The sequence below is a fragment of the Trichosurus vulpecula genome, chromosome 1 (assembly GCF_011100635.1).
Source record: "Trichosurus vulpecula isolate mTriVul1 chromosome 1, mTriVul1.pri, whole genome shotgun sequence".
Lineage (NCBI taxonomy): Eukaryota > Metazoa > Chordata > Mammalia > Diprotodontia > Phalangeridae > Trichosurus > Trichosurus vulpecula.
Genome location: NC_050573.1, coordinates 153523177 through 153537092, shown reverse-complemented (window position 1 = coordinate 153537092; position 13916 = coordinate 153523177). Strand labels below are relative to the sequence as shown.

The 13916-nt window shown below is 37.0% G+C and overlaps 1 protein-coding gene across 1 annotated transcript in view; it reads right to left on the bottom strand.

Annotated features, from left to right (window-relative positions):
* Positions 1–13916, bottom strand: part of VIRMA (vir like m6A methyltransferase associated) — an 87729-nt gene that overhangs the window by 10720 nt on the left and 63093 nt on the right. The window contains exons 12-16 of the mRNA XM_036759336.1: positions 8153–8246; positions 7471–8015; positions 6681–6916; positions 5540–5789; positions 2424–2641 (exon numbers count right to left, since the gene is read on the bottom strand). Coding sequence (XP_036615231.1) covers positions 2424–2641; positions 5540–5789; positions 6681–6916; positions 7471–8015; positions 8153–8246 — 1343 coding nt within the window. The remainder of the gene's footprint in view (positions 1–2423; positions 2642–5539; positions 5790–6680; positions 6917–7470; positions 8016–8152; positions 8247–13916) is intronic.

Sequence of the window (13916 nt, the reverse complement as noted above, 5' to 3'; positions counted from 1 at the left end):
TATATCCCAGGATTGGAGAACAGGATGTACAAAGGCACAAGAGATGTAGGAAATGGGATGCCATTTACAAGGAACAGCAAGTAGATCAGTTAGCTGGATCCCAGAGTGTGGACTGTGGACAGTAATGTTCATTCAGTAAGCCTGTAAATGTAGACTGGAGTCAGGCTGTAAGGGGCTTTAAATGCCTGTCTCAGGACTTTGTATTTTATTCTGGAAGCCTCCAGACTTTTCTGAGCAAGGGAGTAAAACAGGGGAAAGGCCTGTGCTTTAGGAGTAACAGACAACCAAAACTCCAACAGCCCAAAGTGAAAGCAGAAGTGAGGCCTCAAAATTCCGGAAATTAACATCCATACCACATGTCAGAAGACACAAATGCCAGCACTCACTTTTTAGTGATATCAAGGCTTAGTGGACAAGGTAAAGGTAAAGTTAAGTTCTCTTCCAGAATCCACATCAGCCCATTTTGTAATTCTAGACTAATTTTTAACAACTCAGTGCCTCAGACTGTTCTGCCATTAAAAGGAGGTATTTTAATGTTCTACCTACTCATCCGACAGGGGTATTCATAATTCTGATAAAATATGAGCAATTCTTTAAATTCTCAAACAGTTCTCTTCAATCATCAAAATAATGAAGATAAAGAAAAGCATCTTTAAAAATAAAACAACCTATACATACATTCAGAAAATCCTAATTTGTATAGGAATGAAAAGCTTCATATGTATCAAATATACATATATACCAATGCAACTAAAATGTGCAGTCTTATGAACTAGAATAAATTAGAATGCACATTTCTTTTTTTTTTCTTGAAGGAGGGACAACAGGGCAATTGGGGTTAAGTGACTTGCTCAAGGTCACACAGCTACTAAGTGTATCAAGTGTCTGAGGCCGCATTTGAACTCAGGTCCTCCTGCCTCCAGGGCTGGTGCTCTGTTCACTGTACCACCTAGCTGCCTCAGAATGCACATTTATTAATAGGGCAACTAGGTGGCACAGTGGATAGAGCACCAGGCTGGAGTCAGGAAGACCTCAATTCAAATCTGACACTTACTAGCTAGGTGACCTTGGGCAAGTCACTTTACCCAGTTTGCCTCAGTTCTTTATCTGTAAAATGAGTTGGAGAAGGAAATGCCAAGAAAAACGCAAAAATGGAATCAGGAAGAATCAGACATGATGACACAAACATTTCTTATTGCCACAGGAATTTTCATTCAACTTTGGTATTTCCAAATACATGTAAACAGTACTGACCTACTGACCAGAGGTAAAAAAATATTTTTCTGGATTTCAAAACATTTTTCCCTTGGAAATATTTGAAAAGCAAGTATTTAGAAATAAAAATTTTACAGCCAAAAGAGAAAGATAAGATTTCTTAGAAAGTCAATCTAAGTTTGATTCTGTGGATTTTGTACTTGAAGACAGTTCAGACTGCCATGCACACACAATTATTCTTATGTACAGGGGAATCTTGACATTCACAGGACAAAGTCCCCCAAATTAGGGAAATCTGAAACTACTAGTTCCTCCTCTGGGTCTTGTTATTTTCTTCTCCTCTCTCTCCATTCCAGTTAGTTCATCTGCAAAGTGTATTCAGGCTAGCTTCAGGAAGAGTAAAGAAAGAAAGAAAATTAAAATCCCAACTCCTCCTCCACTTTCTTTCATCTCATCCTTGAATACTCACAAAGAAATATATATCCTCCTTCCTAACCTATCTTTCCAGCATGTAAAAGGTACAGAGATTAGACAGGGAAACACTGGACTGAATTATAAAGACTAGACTGGATGGCCTGTTATGCTGCAAAAAAGCTAAAAGTTCATGGTGCTTCAAAACAGTCCTAGTTTCTAGACTAATCTTCTGAGGCATGAAATCAATGTTGTATAATAATACCCAGCCTTACACAACCTTTCCTCTCTCCCCAACTTTGCAGCAAGGAGCTATGCCACCCCACCAAACCCCCCCGCCCCAAATCAGTGAAAATCTAACACCATCATGCTGCTCAAGGAGATAAAGGGGAGAGGTGTGTCATACCATAAACATTCAAAATCATATAATGCAAACATGAAATAACCAACAGGGCTTCCGTCTTTCAGATATGAATTATTACTCCCAATATATTTCGCTAACTATAGGAAACCTCTTTCCTAAAATTCTTTCCCATAAAAATCCACTTTATCAGAAATCTATCTTTTCTCATTTGCCAATTTTTCTTCTCATTTGTTTTGTCTGTGTACTATATTACTATGTATTTTAAAAAGAAAGAAAAAAATACAGCACTTCAAAAATATATCTCTGTTCTTTAAAATTACTAAAATGTTTCCAGTGCCAAATGATCTTCCAAAAATTGCTCAAGGCTATGAACTCAAGTTTTTATGAAAATCCCTGGAACTACAGCATCAATTAATGAGATATAAAGTGTTACCTTTTTAAGTGAAAGAACCCATAATCATGTTCTGCAAGAAACATCATTGTTCTGACACATGTCAGTAAGCAGTTGTAACTATTCTCAGAATTGGCTACTGTCTCCAGTAGACAGTCACAGATCGAGGCCATCAATTCCTTGTTTGGTAAGGAATTAGACAGCTGCTCCAGTTCAGAAAGTGATCCTTCTGAAGTACTTGGCAAAATAAGTGCAATGTCCTACAGGAGAAGACAATGAGGGGAAAAATTCTTAAGGAAAATATCTTCACTTTGTCTTTTAACTTCACAAACTGAGTAACAACTATTCTAGTAAATCTTTCATTAAAATGTTATTTTTACTTTTTCAACTCAAATATATACCCACATGAATATAAATACACAGAAACCAAAGTTCCCTTCTTTTAAATAATATTTAACTATTTTAAAATAATAGACAAACTTAATTCATTAACTATGGCTAAAGAATGATGATGCTTCAAAAGAAAATGTTAACATTTTTTAAATCTATGAATGATTTAGCAAAGAAGTTCAAAGTCCGTTATAAAAACTAAAAATCCTTTTTACCTGGCATTTTTCAAGTCTGCTTATGAAAATAAATGCACTTAGGTATTAATATTGATATTTTTATAAGGATAATATAATATTTTAAAAGGACGAGGGACAACATAAAGGGACAAAGAACTAAAATAATAAGCAAACGATTTCCAATTCCCCAATTTCAGGACTTCATGCCTAGACTATTACAATAGCCTCCTATTGCACTCCTTGCATCCAGCCTCTTCCCCTCTCTAATTCACCCTCCACAAAGATGCCAAAGTCATCTCAAAAGCACAGATTTGACCATGCAACTCCCCAGTTCAACAAGTTCTAGCAACCCACTGGCTTCTGCCTCTAGGATAAAATATAAATGTCTCTGTTCAGCATTTTAAAGCCCACCACAATATGACTCTGGTCTACTATTGCAATCTTATTATACATTCCTCCCCTTCATGCACACTACAGTCCAGTCAAAATATACTTCACATACACTCAAATGTGCAATCACTACTCCCCCAACATAATGTGAGTTCCTCTGAAATCAGTATTTCATTTCAATCAGCAGCTGAATGAAAAAGCCATCTAGCAAGCTTCTACTATGTGCCAAGCACTATGCAAGATGCTGGTGATACCAACAAAAGAGAGAATTCCTCAAGGAGCTTACATTCTAATGAAGAGTTAACATATAGAGAGAGGGGAGTGTCACATCCTTTCCAGTAGTAATAACAGAAAAGTGATTTGATGATTCTTCCCAGAGAAAAGGGAAGGCCCACCTCAGGAGTGCACATTCCCCAGGCAGGGCAGGCTGGGCCCTGTGACAAGGCCCACTCTGGGATTGTTATCTGGGGAGGGAAGGCAGGGAGCTGAGGTACAGGAAACTGAGGTGCACATCCCAGGTAAGCACAGTGACCTAAGAAAAGGGGCCGAAATAAGAGAACAACAGCTAGAAGAAACCTAGGTCAGTCATTCACTGAAATAAACTCTGAGATTTGCCCAGTGCCCTAGACAATCAGTGACAGGGTCACCAAGTGAGTTCAAAGGGAAGGGTGGAAGGTGACCAACCTCAGTCTAACTAAATTCAATTCAGGAAGTATTTACTCAGTATTTGACATATCAAAGCACTGTTCTGAGGGAGAGGAATGCAAGCCCAAATTTAAAGTCCACTAGGAGGGAAACAACACACCTACGTAAACACAATAATTTCAGAAGAAAAAGAGTGAGCACCAAACAACTTACTAGTGACACCTAAGCTAAGCTGCACTTATAAAGAGGTCAAGGATTCTAAGGCTCTAAGGTCCGGAAGGAGGGCAACAGCCTGTGAAAAGGTCCTGGGGCAAGAAATGGAAAATTGAATTCAGGAAATTACAAGTTAGGTAAGTCTGGCTAGAATGTAGAATATGTGAAGAAGAGTAACAAAAATCGTAAAAAAGTAGACTGGCACCAGATTCTGAAGGGCTTTAAATGACAAACTGGTGAGTTTATACTTTATCTCAGGTAAAAAGATAAAATAGGTTGCCGATGAATATTCTTAGGCAAGGGAATAATACAATCAGATTTTTGTTTTAGGAATTAACACACACACACACACACCCCAAACTACTGCCCTCTTTAAAGCCTTGAAAACTGTAACTTTACAAAAAGAATTTTGGGACAGTAGAATATAAAAGACAGTGGGACCAAGAAATGAGGACAATTAGGGCCAGTGCTATACTATCATTCAACTGATTAAACTTCACATGTAATGTACAACAGATACAAATTAAACTGGTCCTTCAAGTAAAGATCTATTCTATAAAGTGAAATGTGAATCAACTCAAAATAAATTTTACTCAAGTTTCCTTTATATAGGAAAATGTCACACCAAAAGAGTTCTTTCTTTGATTGGGTCCTGAAGCACAGAGAAATTTCAAACTATGGGATTTACACAAAGAATGCAATCCTGGAACTCCACATCTCCCTATCAGGTAACAAGTACATTCTTGAAAATTAAATTAATACTAGGCAAATAGGTGTCAAAGGATCCAAGTCATAGAAGGCTATTTGGATTAAATCACTCTGAATAAACATGGAAATAAACTGGAAACAACAGAGAACAAAGCCAGACATCTTTAATCAGGGTGATCTAGCGTACAGTCAACCAAGCCCACATCCTGAAAGATTTTTAAGAACTATCCTGAAAAAAGAAAAATCCTAAAAACTACAATTCTTCTTGAGTTATTGTATGTGAAAAAGAAAAACTCAGAGAAAACCCTTTGTAATATAATCAAAAGGAAAACGAGCACGTTGGCCACAACCACCATCAAGAAATCTGTTACAGCATCTACACAAAGAGCCCTCCAACAAAGAAACCAAATATCAGAGGTCTATAAAGTATCAAAATGCTGGTACTGCCACTTAACCCTTCACTACCTTTGAATTGGTCGATGTGGTCACTGAATGGAAGGGGTCTGTAAAGGTCTTGCTTCACAAAAAGCAGCATAATCGAAAGGACGTCACCTATCCTACTAGAAATACGTAAATTGAGACAGGCTTATATGTGGCCTGTTTTGAAAGCAATACGTAAAACAATTATGTAAGTACCTGATCACAGAGAGACTGCAAAATAGATGTGACATATTCAACACACTGCTGATGAATGACACTCTCTCCAGTTGATCGAAGAGCTAACAATTCCTGGAAAATTTCTGCATATCTTTCATCACCTTTAATAGTTCCATTTATCAGATGCAAAATAGCCAATTTACAAGCTTTGTGTGAAGCAAGGGCATCGAGAAGAGCCAGAAGTCTGGTGGTTTGACTTGTATACTGTTTTTCTTTATCTTCTGAATTGCTGAAATAAAAGTAATAAACTTAATGAAGAACATTCCTGCTTCTGACATTAAAATCATTTCTATTCTGCAATCCAATCTATTTTGTTTTAATCCTTGAAAACCAAGCCAACTTTTCATGAAAACCTTGAAGTTACAGTACATACAAACTGCCTTATTTTAGAATTTGAAGATGTTAAAATTCTAATAAAAATGAAGATGGATTTGGCTTTACTTAAGAGATATATAACTAAAATTTTATTAGCAAATACAATTTTTTCAAGTTGAAATGACCTAGAGGAACATGCTATTTGAAAGATTCTTGAGATAAGCTGTTTAATATAATGAAGAATCTTTATTTAACCTCCATAGTCACTAATTTGTCTATGCATTAAAGTCTGATTTTCAATAAAATAGGTTTTATTAGAATAGAGTACAAACATATTACCTCCTTATATGTTTAGGTGGTTATTTTTAACAGTTACATTGAAATAATCTAAAGTTTCCTTAAAAATATATGTGGTACTTTCTTCAAAGCACTAGGTAACAGAATTACTTTTGCATATGAAACACTGAAATCAAAGCTGACACTTCACAGGATCATAGATTTAAAGCTGCATGTAGTCCAAAGTCCTCATTTCACAATTACAGAAACAGGCCTAGACAAGATGACTTAACCAAGGTCACACAACTCATAAGTGGAAGAGCAGGGATTCAAACCCTGGTCCTGTAATTCCAAATCCAGTGTTCTTCCTACTGTACCATATATTTCCTTTCGAGATTTTTATGAGTTCTGAAGCCAAATTTCCAAATCATAAGTTAAGAATGTAGTCAAAATGCCCATACTGAAATCTATTAAGGAAAACTCAGTAAATGGAAATAAATGTCTTCCAAAAAATATAAAATAAAAATACCTTTGCATGTCTTCTACAATCAAGTCCAAGACAGTTCTCATGATTAGAAGTGCAGTTGGTGAAGCAAGGTCACATAATTGAACACAAATGCGCCGCAACATGTGCTGAATTGGCAGGCAAGTTGTGCCAGAGAAAGAACGGACTATTTCTTGGAGCAGCTTTGCTTGGACGTGGAGGTGCATACTCCACAGTTTTCGAGTGTTGAGTGCCACTGATATATCATGTGGCTCAATAACCTGTTAAGAAAGTATATATGTGTGTATATGTGTATGAACTCTCTTTATAGTTATAATTACTGACCAAAAAATAATTTTCAGGAAACACTACTACACCAATCTGTTTCTGCAGGCAAATTTTTACTAAAGTTAAAATTTTAAAAGAATTTCCTATTATACAGTCTAAACATTTGCTTGACTTGAACTGACTTGGTAAGATATTTTAACTTTCAGTTAAATAGTCATTAGAACAAATTTCATTAAGAAAAATAACAGTCAGATGCCAAATCCTAACACAATTTATAAAGAAACAATACTTTTAAGAAATGCCACACACACCATAAGAGCACAAGTTAATTCCAGTATAATAATAAAATTCACTTTAACAAAAATTCACTAAGTATTACGTCCACCATACAAATCACAGTGCCCAACTTGCATCAATTTTACAAGTTTCACCCTCCTCCAGTTATTTTCTTCAGGGCTTTTTTTTTTTTTGGTCCATAACCAAGATCACGGATTTTTAAGTGACACTGAAGTCATTTATAAAGATGCAAGTGATATGGAAGTGATACCTGAGTTGTTTGCATGGGCAATGGAAGGGGCAGGAGCTCTGAAAGCAGAATGAGTCCAGAAAAAAATCCTTCAGGAACTCTCAAGACTGAAGAAAGAACTTCTTTTAACATTAAAGACCAAGTATTATTGGCTAAAGTCTCTTCCGAGATTGTAAGTTTTTCATTAACTCCCTGTGTAAAAGTCAGTAAGATATCAATGATGTCATTCTGGATCTTCTGCTCATCACTATCCAGACGACCTGAGAGAGGGATAGAGCACAGTAGCATGTGTAAAGTAACAAGGGCTGAAGGAACACGCATGTCTTTAAACTCAAAGGATCCACCCCTGAGAAGCTCCGTTAACATGGTTTTAAGAAGAGTGAGTGTGCAGCGGGCCATGGAAATGGTAGTAACTCGGTGAAGAGTAGTCCCCATGTTGACATGGAGCCTCCAGGGCTGCGTAAGAATATTGTTCAGTTTTTGCAGAACACGGATAAAGGTGTCCATTCCTTCAGCAGAAAAAAGCTGAATAACTGCAAGGTTCCACTTCAGATCTTTCTGTTGACCTTTTAAGAAAAAATAAAACACCCAAATTAGTTATGCATTAAAGAAATAATTACGGTTTTTATAGATTTCATTTAATAAGAAAAACTTAACTAAGACATATAAAGTCTACTTAAAGGTATAATGGCTAATACTATACCTTCAACAGGAGGTGGTGGACACGCTATGTTACAGAGGACACGTAATGCAGTTGGTAGACCAACTCCTTCTGGGGTCATCAAGTTATCAATATTCTTTTGAAAAAACAAGAGTTATAAGAGATTTTAATATACTTCATGTCCTAATATACATCAGGTCAAGAAAAAACATGAAGCAATGCTTTAGTAACTGAATATTGTCTTTGTTAAAATGCACACATATTTTAAGTATAAGTTGAAAGACATGGATTGAGTAAACTTAAAACAGAGGCATCTATACACAGAGTTTTCTAACAACCTATTTTATCCCTATTTTATCTTTACTGTGGACTGTCTTAAAGCATAAGATGAATAAAATTAACATAACTGCAGCAAATTCAATAAATAAACTAAGTGAATAAACTAAACTAAGTTTTAATTTTTAAAAATTAAAGAGCAAAATGGACAGGAAAGACTACTTATCTGTAACTCATTGATTTGCAGTTTCAAATATTCAAAAACACTCTTTGCCTCATAACACAAGTCCATTTTTTCCTGAGCCCTGCAGTATCTATAATCACTAGGGAAAATGAGGAGGCAGGAGCAGATGGTATGAATCTACATCAATCCATTAACAAGCATTTATTAAGCACATACTATGTGTCAGGCATGGAACTAAATACTAGAGGTACAAAGAGAAAAGTAAAATAGTCCTTACCCTCAAAGAAATTAGTCAAATGGCAAGACAATATCGTGTGTGTGTGTGTGTGTGTGTGTGTGTGTGTGTGTGTGTTTATGGAATATATATATAAATCAAAAAACTCTGGAGGGGAAGGAAGTAGCAGCTGGGAAAAATAAGGATAGGTTTCCAGTACAAGGTGACCAATTTTAAAGGAAACCATGGCTACAAGGGGGTTGGGATGTGGCAGAAGAGTATACCGGGCATGGAGAACACACAATGTAAATATACAAAGACAGGAGATGGTTCATCACGTTTGAGAAATAGCAAGTAGGCCAATAGGGCTAGTTTATAAAAAGTTTGGAGGGAGTTTTGTGGAAGTAGACTAGAAAGGCAGGAAGGGGGCCAGGTGGTCAAGACTTTTAGATGCCAGAGTATTTCATAATTGATCCTAGAGATAATAGGGAGCTCCTGGAACTTATCAATTGGGGGGTGGGAGAGGAAAGAGTTGTGACATGGTCAGATCTATACTGCAGAAAAATCATTTTGGCACCTAAATGGATAATGGATTGAATTGGGGTCACTGGAGACAGAAAGATCAGTTAAAATGATGATCAAAATAAGCAATCTGATTACATATATTTTATCAAGTTCATTATCTGCTAGGGAATAGGGAATACAGGAGGAATACAAAAGAAAGACAAAAAACACAAGATGATTTCTCTTTAAGAAAAAACAGAGATTCCCCACATGTACTACAACCAAAAAATTCCAAGTTCCTCTTTTAACATGGAAATACCCTAAAGTAGACTCTATAAAGTCAAGGAAATCTTAATGTGAATTCTTTTCATCAAAACAACTACCTAAATGATCAGCAAGCATTCATGGAAGGGAAGTTTTAACTGCAAATGGAGCAGGGGGTAGGGAAGAGTAATTTTTCATGACTAAGTAGGTGCTTTTGAAGAAAAGACAGACTAGATGATGTGAAGGAACTTTGGACAGCATGAACCTGAGGCTTTGGGGGTAGTTGTACCTTCAAGTCAGGCATTCAAGTTATTATTATTGTATACAACATTTACAAATTCAAGGGAATTAGAACATATTTGCTACAAATAGCAATGGTCTCCTGTCATCCTAGAATCACGTAAGTTCATGTACATGTACACATTACCAACTCATTTTCTAAGGAGATGTATTAGTTTAAAAAAAAAGATCCCTTCTTTTTTCTTCCTCTTCTCCAACTTTAGTATTCTGAATAGAGGTTACTGAAGAAAATGGAAAATACCAAACAGGCAAGTTGAATACTTCTGAAACACCTCTTGTAAAAGGTTTAGTGGAAACCAAGGCTACTGGCAAAAATCAAATACACTGCTTCTCTGTAAGATTTTTCCATATTAGAAAAGAAGTGATACTTTCTCATGACCCCATACTAACAATATAACTTCCTCTTCACCCACCTTTCCACAAAATTCTTATTCTATTGCTATAATTTTTCAAAACTTACATAATTACCTTTTATACAAGATATCTTACAGCTACAAGGCAGTTTTAGTGGGAGAGAAATCATAAGCAAAATCTTTCTGTTAGAGCTTGTAGCTCAAAGGCATGCACGATTTCTATGCACGTTCTCAGCAAAAAGGCTGTCTCTTCCACTGTTTTTGCCATGTCTTTAAAACCTGCTCATTTTCTGCTAAGAAGCATGAAGTAGGGAGACAGAGGAAATCAAGTCTGTAAAGAGAAAAGAACCTTATTTCCTATTCAATATTATGGGGGGGAGGTGCGGGGGGCTCGAAGGGAGAACAGTTAACACTAAAAACAATGTAAGTTCAATTGTTCTCAGGACTTTTTCACCTATCCAGGTCAATATTGCCTAACAACAGCCAGGGGTTGTGTTTATGTTGCTTTGTGTAGAACCTACTTACCACAGTGTCAAGTAGGTGAAAAAAATGTATTTTTTCTTGAAGAAACATATCCTATAATTCCTAAACCTGATCCCTTAGGTTATGGAGATAGCTATAATGGAGAAATAGTTGTACCATACATGACAATACTTTATAATTTCTGGCTTCTTCATCAGGATAATATCAAAGACAGTATTGAACTCATTTAGTTCCTACATTGGCTCTGATTTATTTCGTTAAGTAATCAAAAAAAAAAAGCCTCACTAAACTCCGTTAAACCTAAAAATTTATGTTTCTAGATGAAATAAAGGAGGGAAAAGCAAAGCATGACAGTTTGAGGCCATACAAAAGAACAAACTTTCTTAATAGCAACAAGAATACTGTTCATGAGGGCAGCTAAGTGACTGCAGTGAGTAAAGCACCAGCCCTGGAGGCAGGAGGACCTGAGTTCAAATCTAGCCTCAGGCACCTGACACACTTACTAGCTGTGTGACCTTGAGCAAGTCACTTAACCCCAATTGGCCTGCCTCCCCTCCTCAAAAAAAAAAAAAAAGAATACTATTCATGTATCACATTAATCATATGTACTGGTACTTCACACTGTACTCACTTTACTAGCGGTATTATTATACACCAAGATATCTCAGGATTAACAGCTCTTCTTCCTCTGCCTTCCTTATCTTGCTTTTTTTATCTTTTCTCCATTTCCACTCTGTATTTCTCAACTGATCCTTCATTGCCCTCCAATCCTTCTAACTCCCACCACCCCCCACTCACCCAAATGTTTTGCATTAGGCACTGAGACCAATGTGGAATGAGTACCCTACAGTAAGGTTCATAAAAAGGGGACCTGCCCTGCAACAAAAGGTACTGAACATAGTATGAAAATCAAAATACTATGGACCAAAGAATGTTCAGTTAAATGTCTTGATGAAAGAATACTGGCTTATTACTCCATATTTATCATCATGATAACTCATTTATATTGTTCTCTAAGACTTACAAGAGCTTTCCTGACCACAATTCTAAAAGGTAGGTAATATCAAATATTTATCAGAAAAAGAATGAAGGCACAGTAAGGTTAAGTGTCTTATCCAGGATCACAGTTTACTGTCAGAGCAAAGACTCAAACCTGGGACCTTCTGACCCCTAGATCGGTACTCTCTCCTATACCATCAAAGACGATCAAACAAAACATCACTCCGGTCCTAGAATCCACTCATTGAAAGTACCCTCTGACCCTTCTGCCACCTTCTGATTGGATGGTTTTTCCAAGAACCTCCATTTAAGGAGGGTGCCCAGGGCAGCCATATCTTCATTCCTCTCTTAAGCTGCAGTCTTGATTTTTTCTCTCATACTCCTAGGCAAGGTCATGCTCTTAACCTCACCCTCACTTTTCAGCTCCTTTTCCGTTGCCTTCCCCTATTAGAATATAAAACCCTTGAAGACAGGGATTATCTATTCAGCATAGCAAGCACAGAATGAGCACAAAGGCACACAGGAAGGACTTAATAAAAGCTTCCAGACTATTGGCTGAGATCCTAAATGCATAATTATATGAACAACTGCAGGCCACCTATACCTCTGGTCCACAATTCCCAAGATCCCTTTAATGAAGTTAGAGTTAAGAGAACTTTAGTCTAACTCCTGGCTCTGCCACTTATTAGTCATGTGACCATAGGCAAGCTATTCAATGTCCCTGGGCCTCAGTTTTCTCATTCATAATATGGAATTGGACTAGGTGACCTCTGAGGTTCCTTTCACTTCTAAATCCTATAATATTATACATGACTCTAAAAAGGTGAAAAGAAATCTTGTTAATAACTATGACCTGTTATCTGTAAAGTCTTTAGATTACTTTTTGCCCCTGTGTGTTAGTATCAATCTGGTTATCATAGAACATTTCCCTCACTCTTCTACTTATCCTGTTCTGTCACTAAAACCTTATTCTGAGGTCTCATAATAGAATGTAAGTGACTCTGCCTCCTCAAATGCTCTGCCACATTCAAGTAAGTTCTAACAGATCTTTAAAAGTTGGAAAGGAATCCGTTTCCAGTACCCAGCCACAGCCTGAGTGTGGAAAGGCTCAGCCCCAAGAGGTCAGCCATCAATTATATAAGCTTTTCGACACATCAATTCACAAAATGTGGAAAGTTTGCATTGGGCTCCAGTGAAGGAATAATGGAAGTTCTTCCTAAATACTGATCTTTACTACCTCAGGCATGGTAGACAATATAGTTGACAGGAAGTGGGGAGTGGGGGGGAAGGGATGATGGAATACTAAGCACTGGAGGGGAAAAAGAGAACAAAAGTACCACAGGGCACATAAATGGCAAAAAGACAAGTACTGGATCTCTAAGATGTAATATGGAGGGATGATCTAAGTACAAATCAATCAACAGGCACTGTGCTAAGTGCTGGCCATATAAAGACAGAAAGAACTAAAATATTACACCTATGTATAGTTGTAGTGGTAGTAATGGTGATGATGGTGGTGGTAGAGGTGGCAGTGATGGTGGAAGTAGTAGAATTACCAACTAAAAGAGGAAATGTCAAGAATCCCCGGGCTGCTTTATAAAAATGAAAGCAAGTACTATGAAACATGAGCAAAGTTAGCCAAATATATGGCAGCCAAAAAAAGCTAATGTGATTTTTAGGCTAAATAAGAAAAGGGATAATGCCCAGGATCAAAGTGATAACAGTTCTACTGTATTCTTCTCTGGTCAGACAACATGTGGAGTAATGGACGCTGAAACAACATTATTAAGAAGGTTAGTGATAAGCTAGAGAACATTCAGAAAAAGGCAACCAAAACAGTGAGGGGTTTGGAGAAGAGTCTAATATGAGGATCAATTACAGTTGAGCCTGAAAGGGAAAAAAGGCTTTAGGAGATCTTGAGAAAGGTCTTTAAGTATCTGAAAGGATATCAGGTAGAAAAGTGATTAGGCCTGTTCAGTTTAGCCGCACAGAATAAAACTACTGAATATGATTTATATAAAGAACCAGTCTTGACATGAGAAAAAAAAGAATACAGCCATTCAAAAATGGGATGGCTTGCTTCAGGAGATAGTGTGCTCCTCCTCAAGAGAGGTCTTTAGGCAATGGCTTGATGATCAGATGATCACTTCTTGAGTATGCTGTAAAAGGGAACCTTGGCAAGCTACAATATGGATAGTTACATCATCTCTGGGGTCTTCCAGCTCTGTG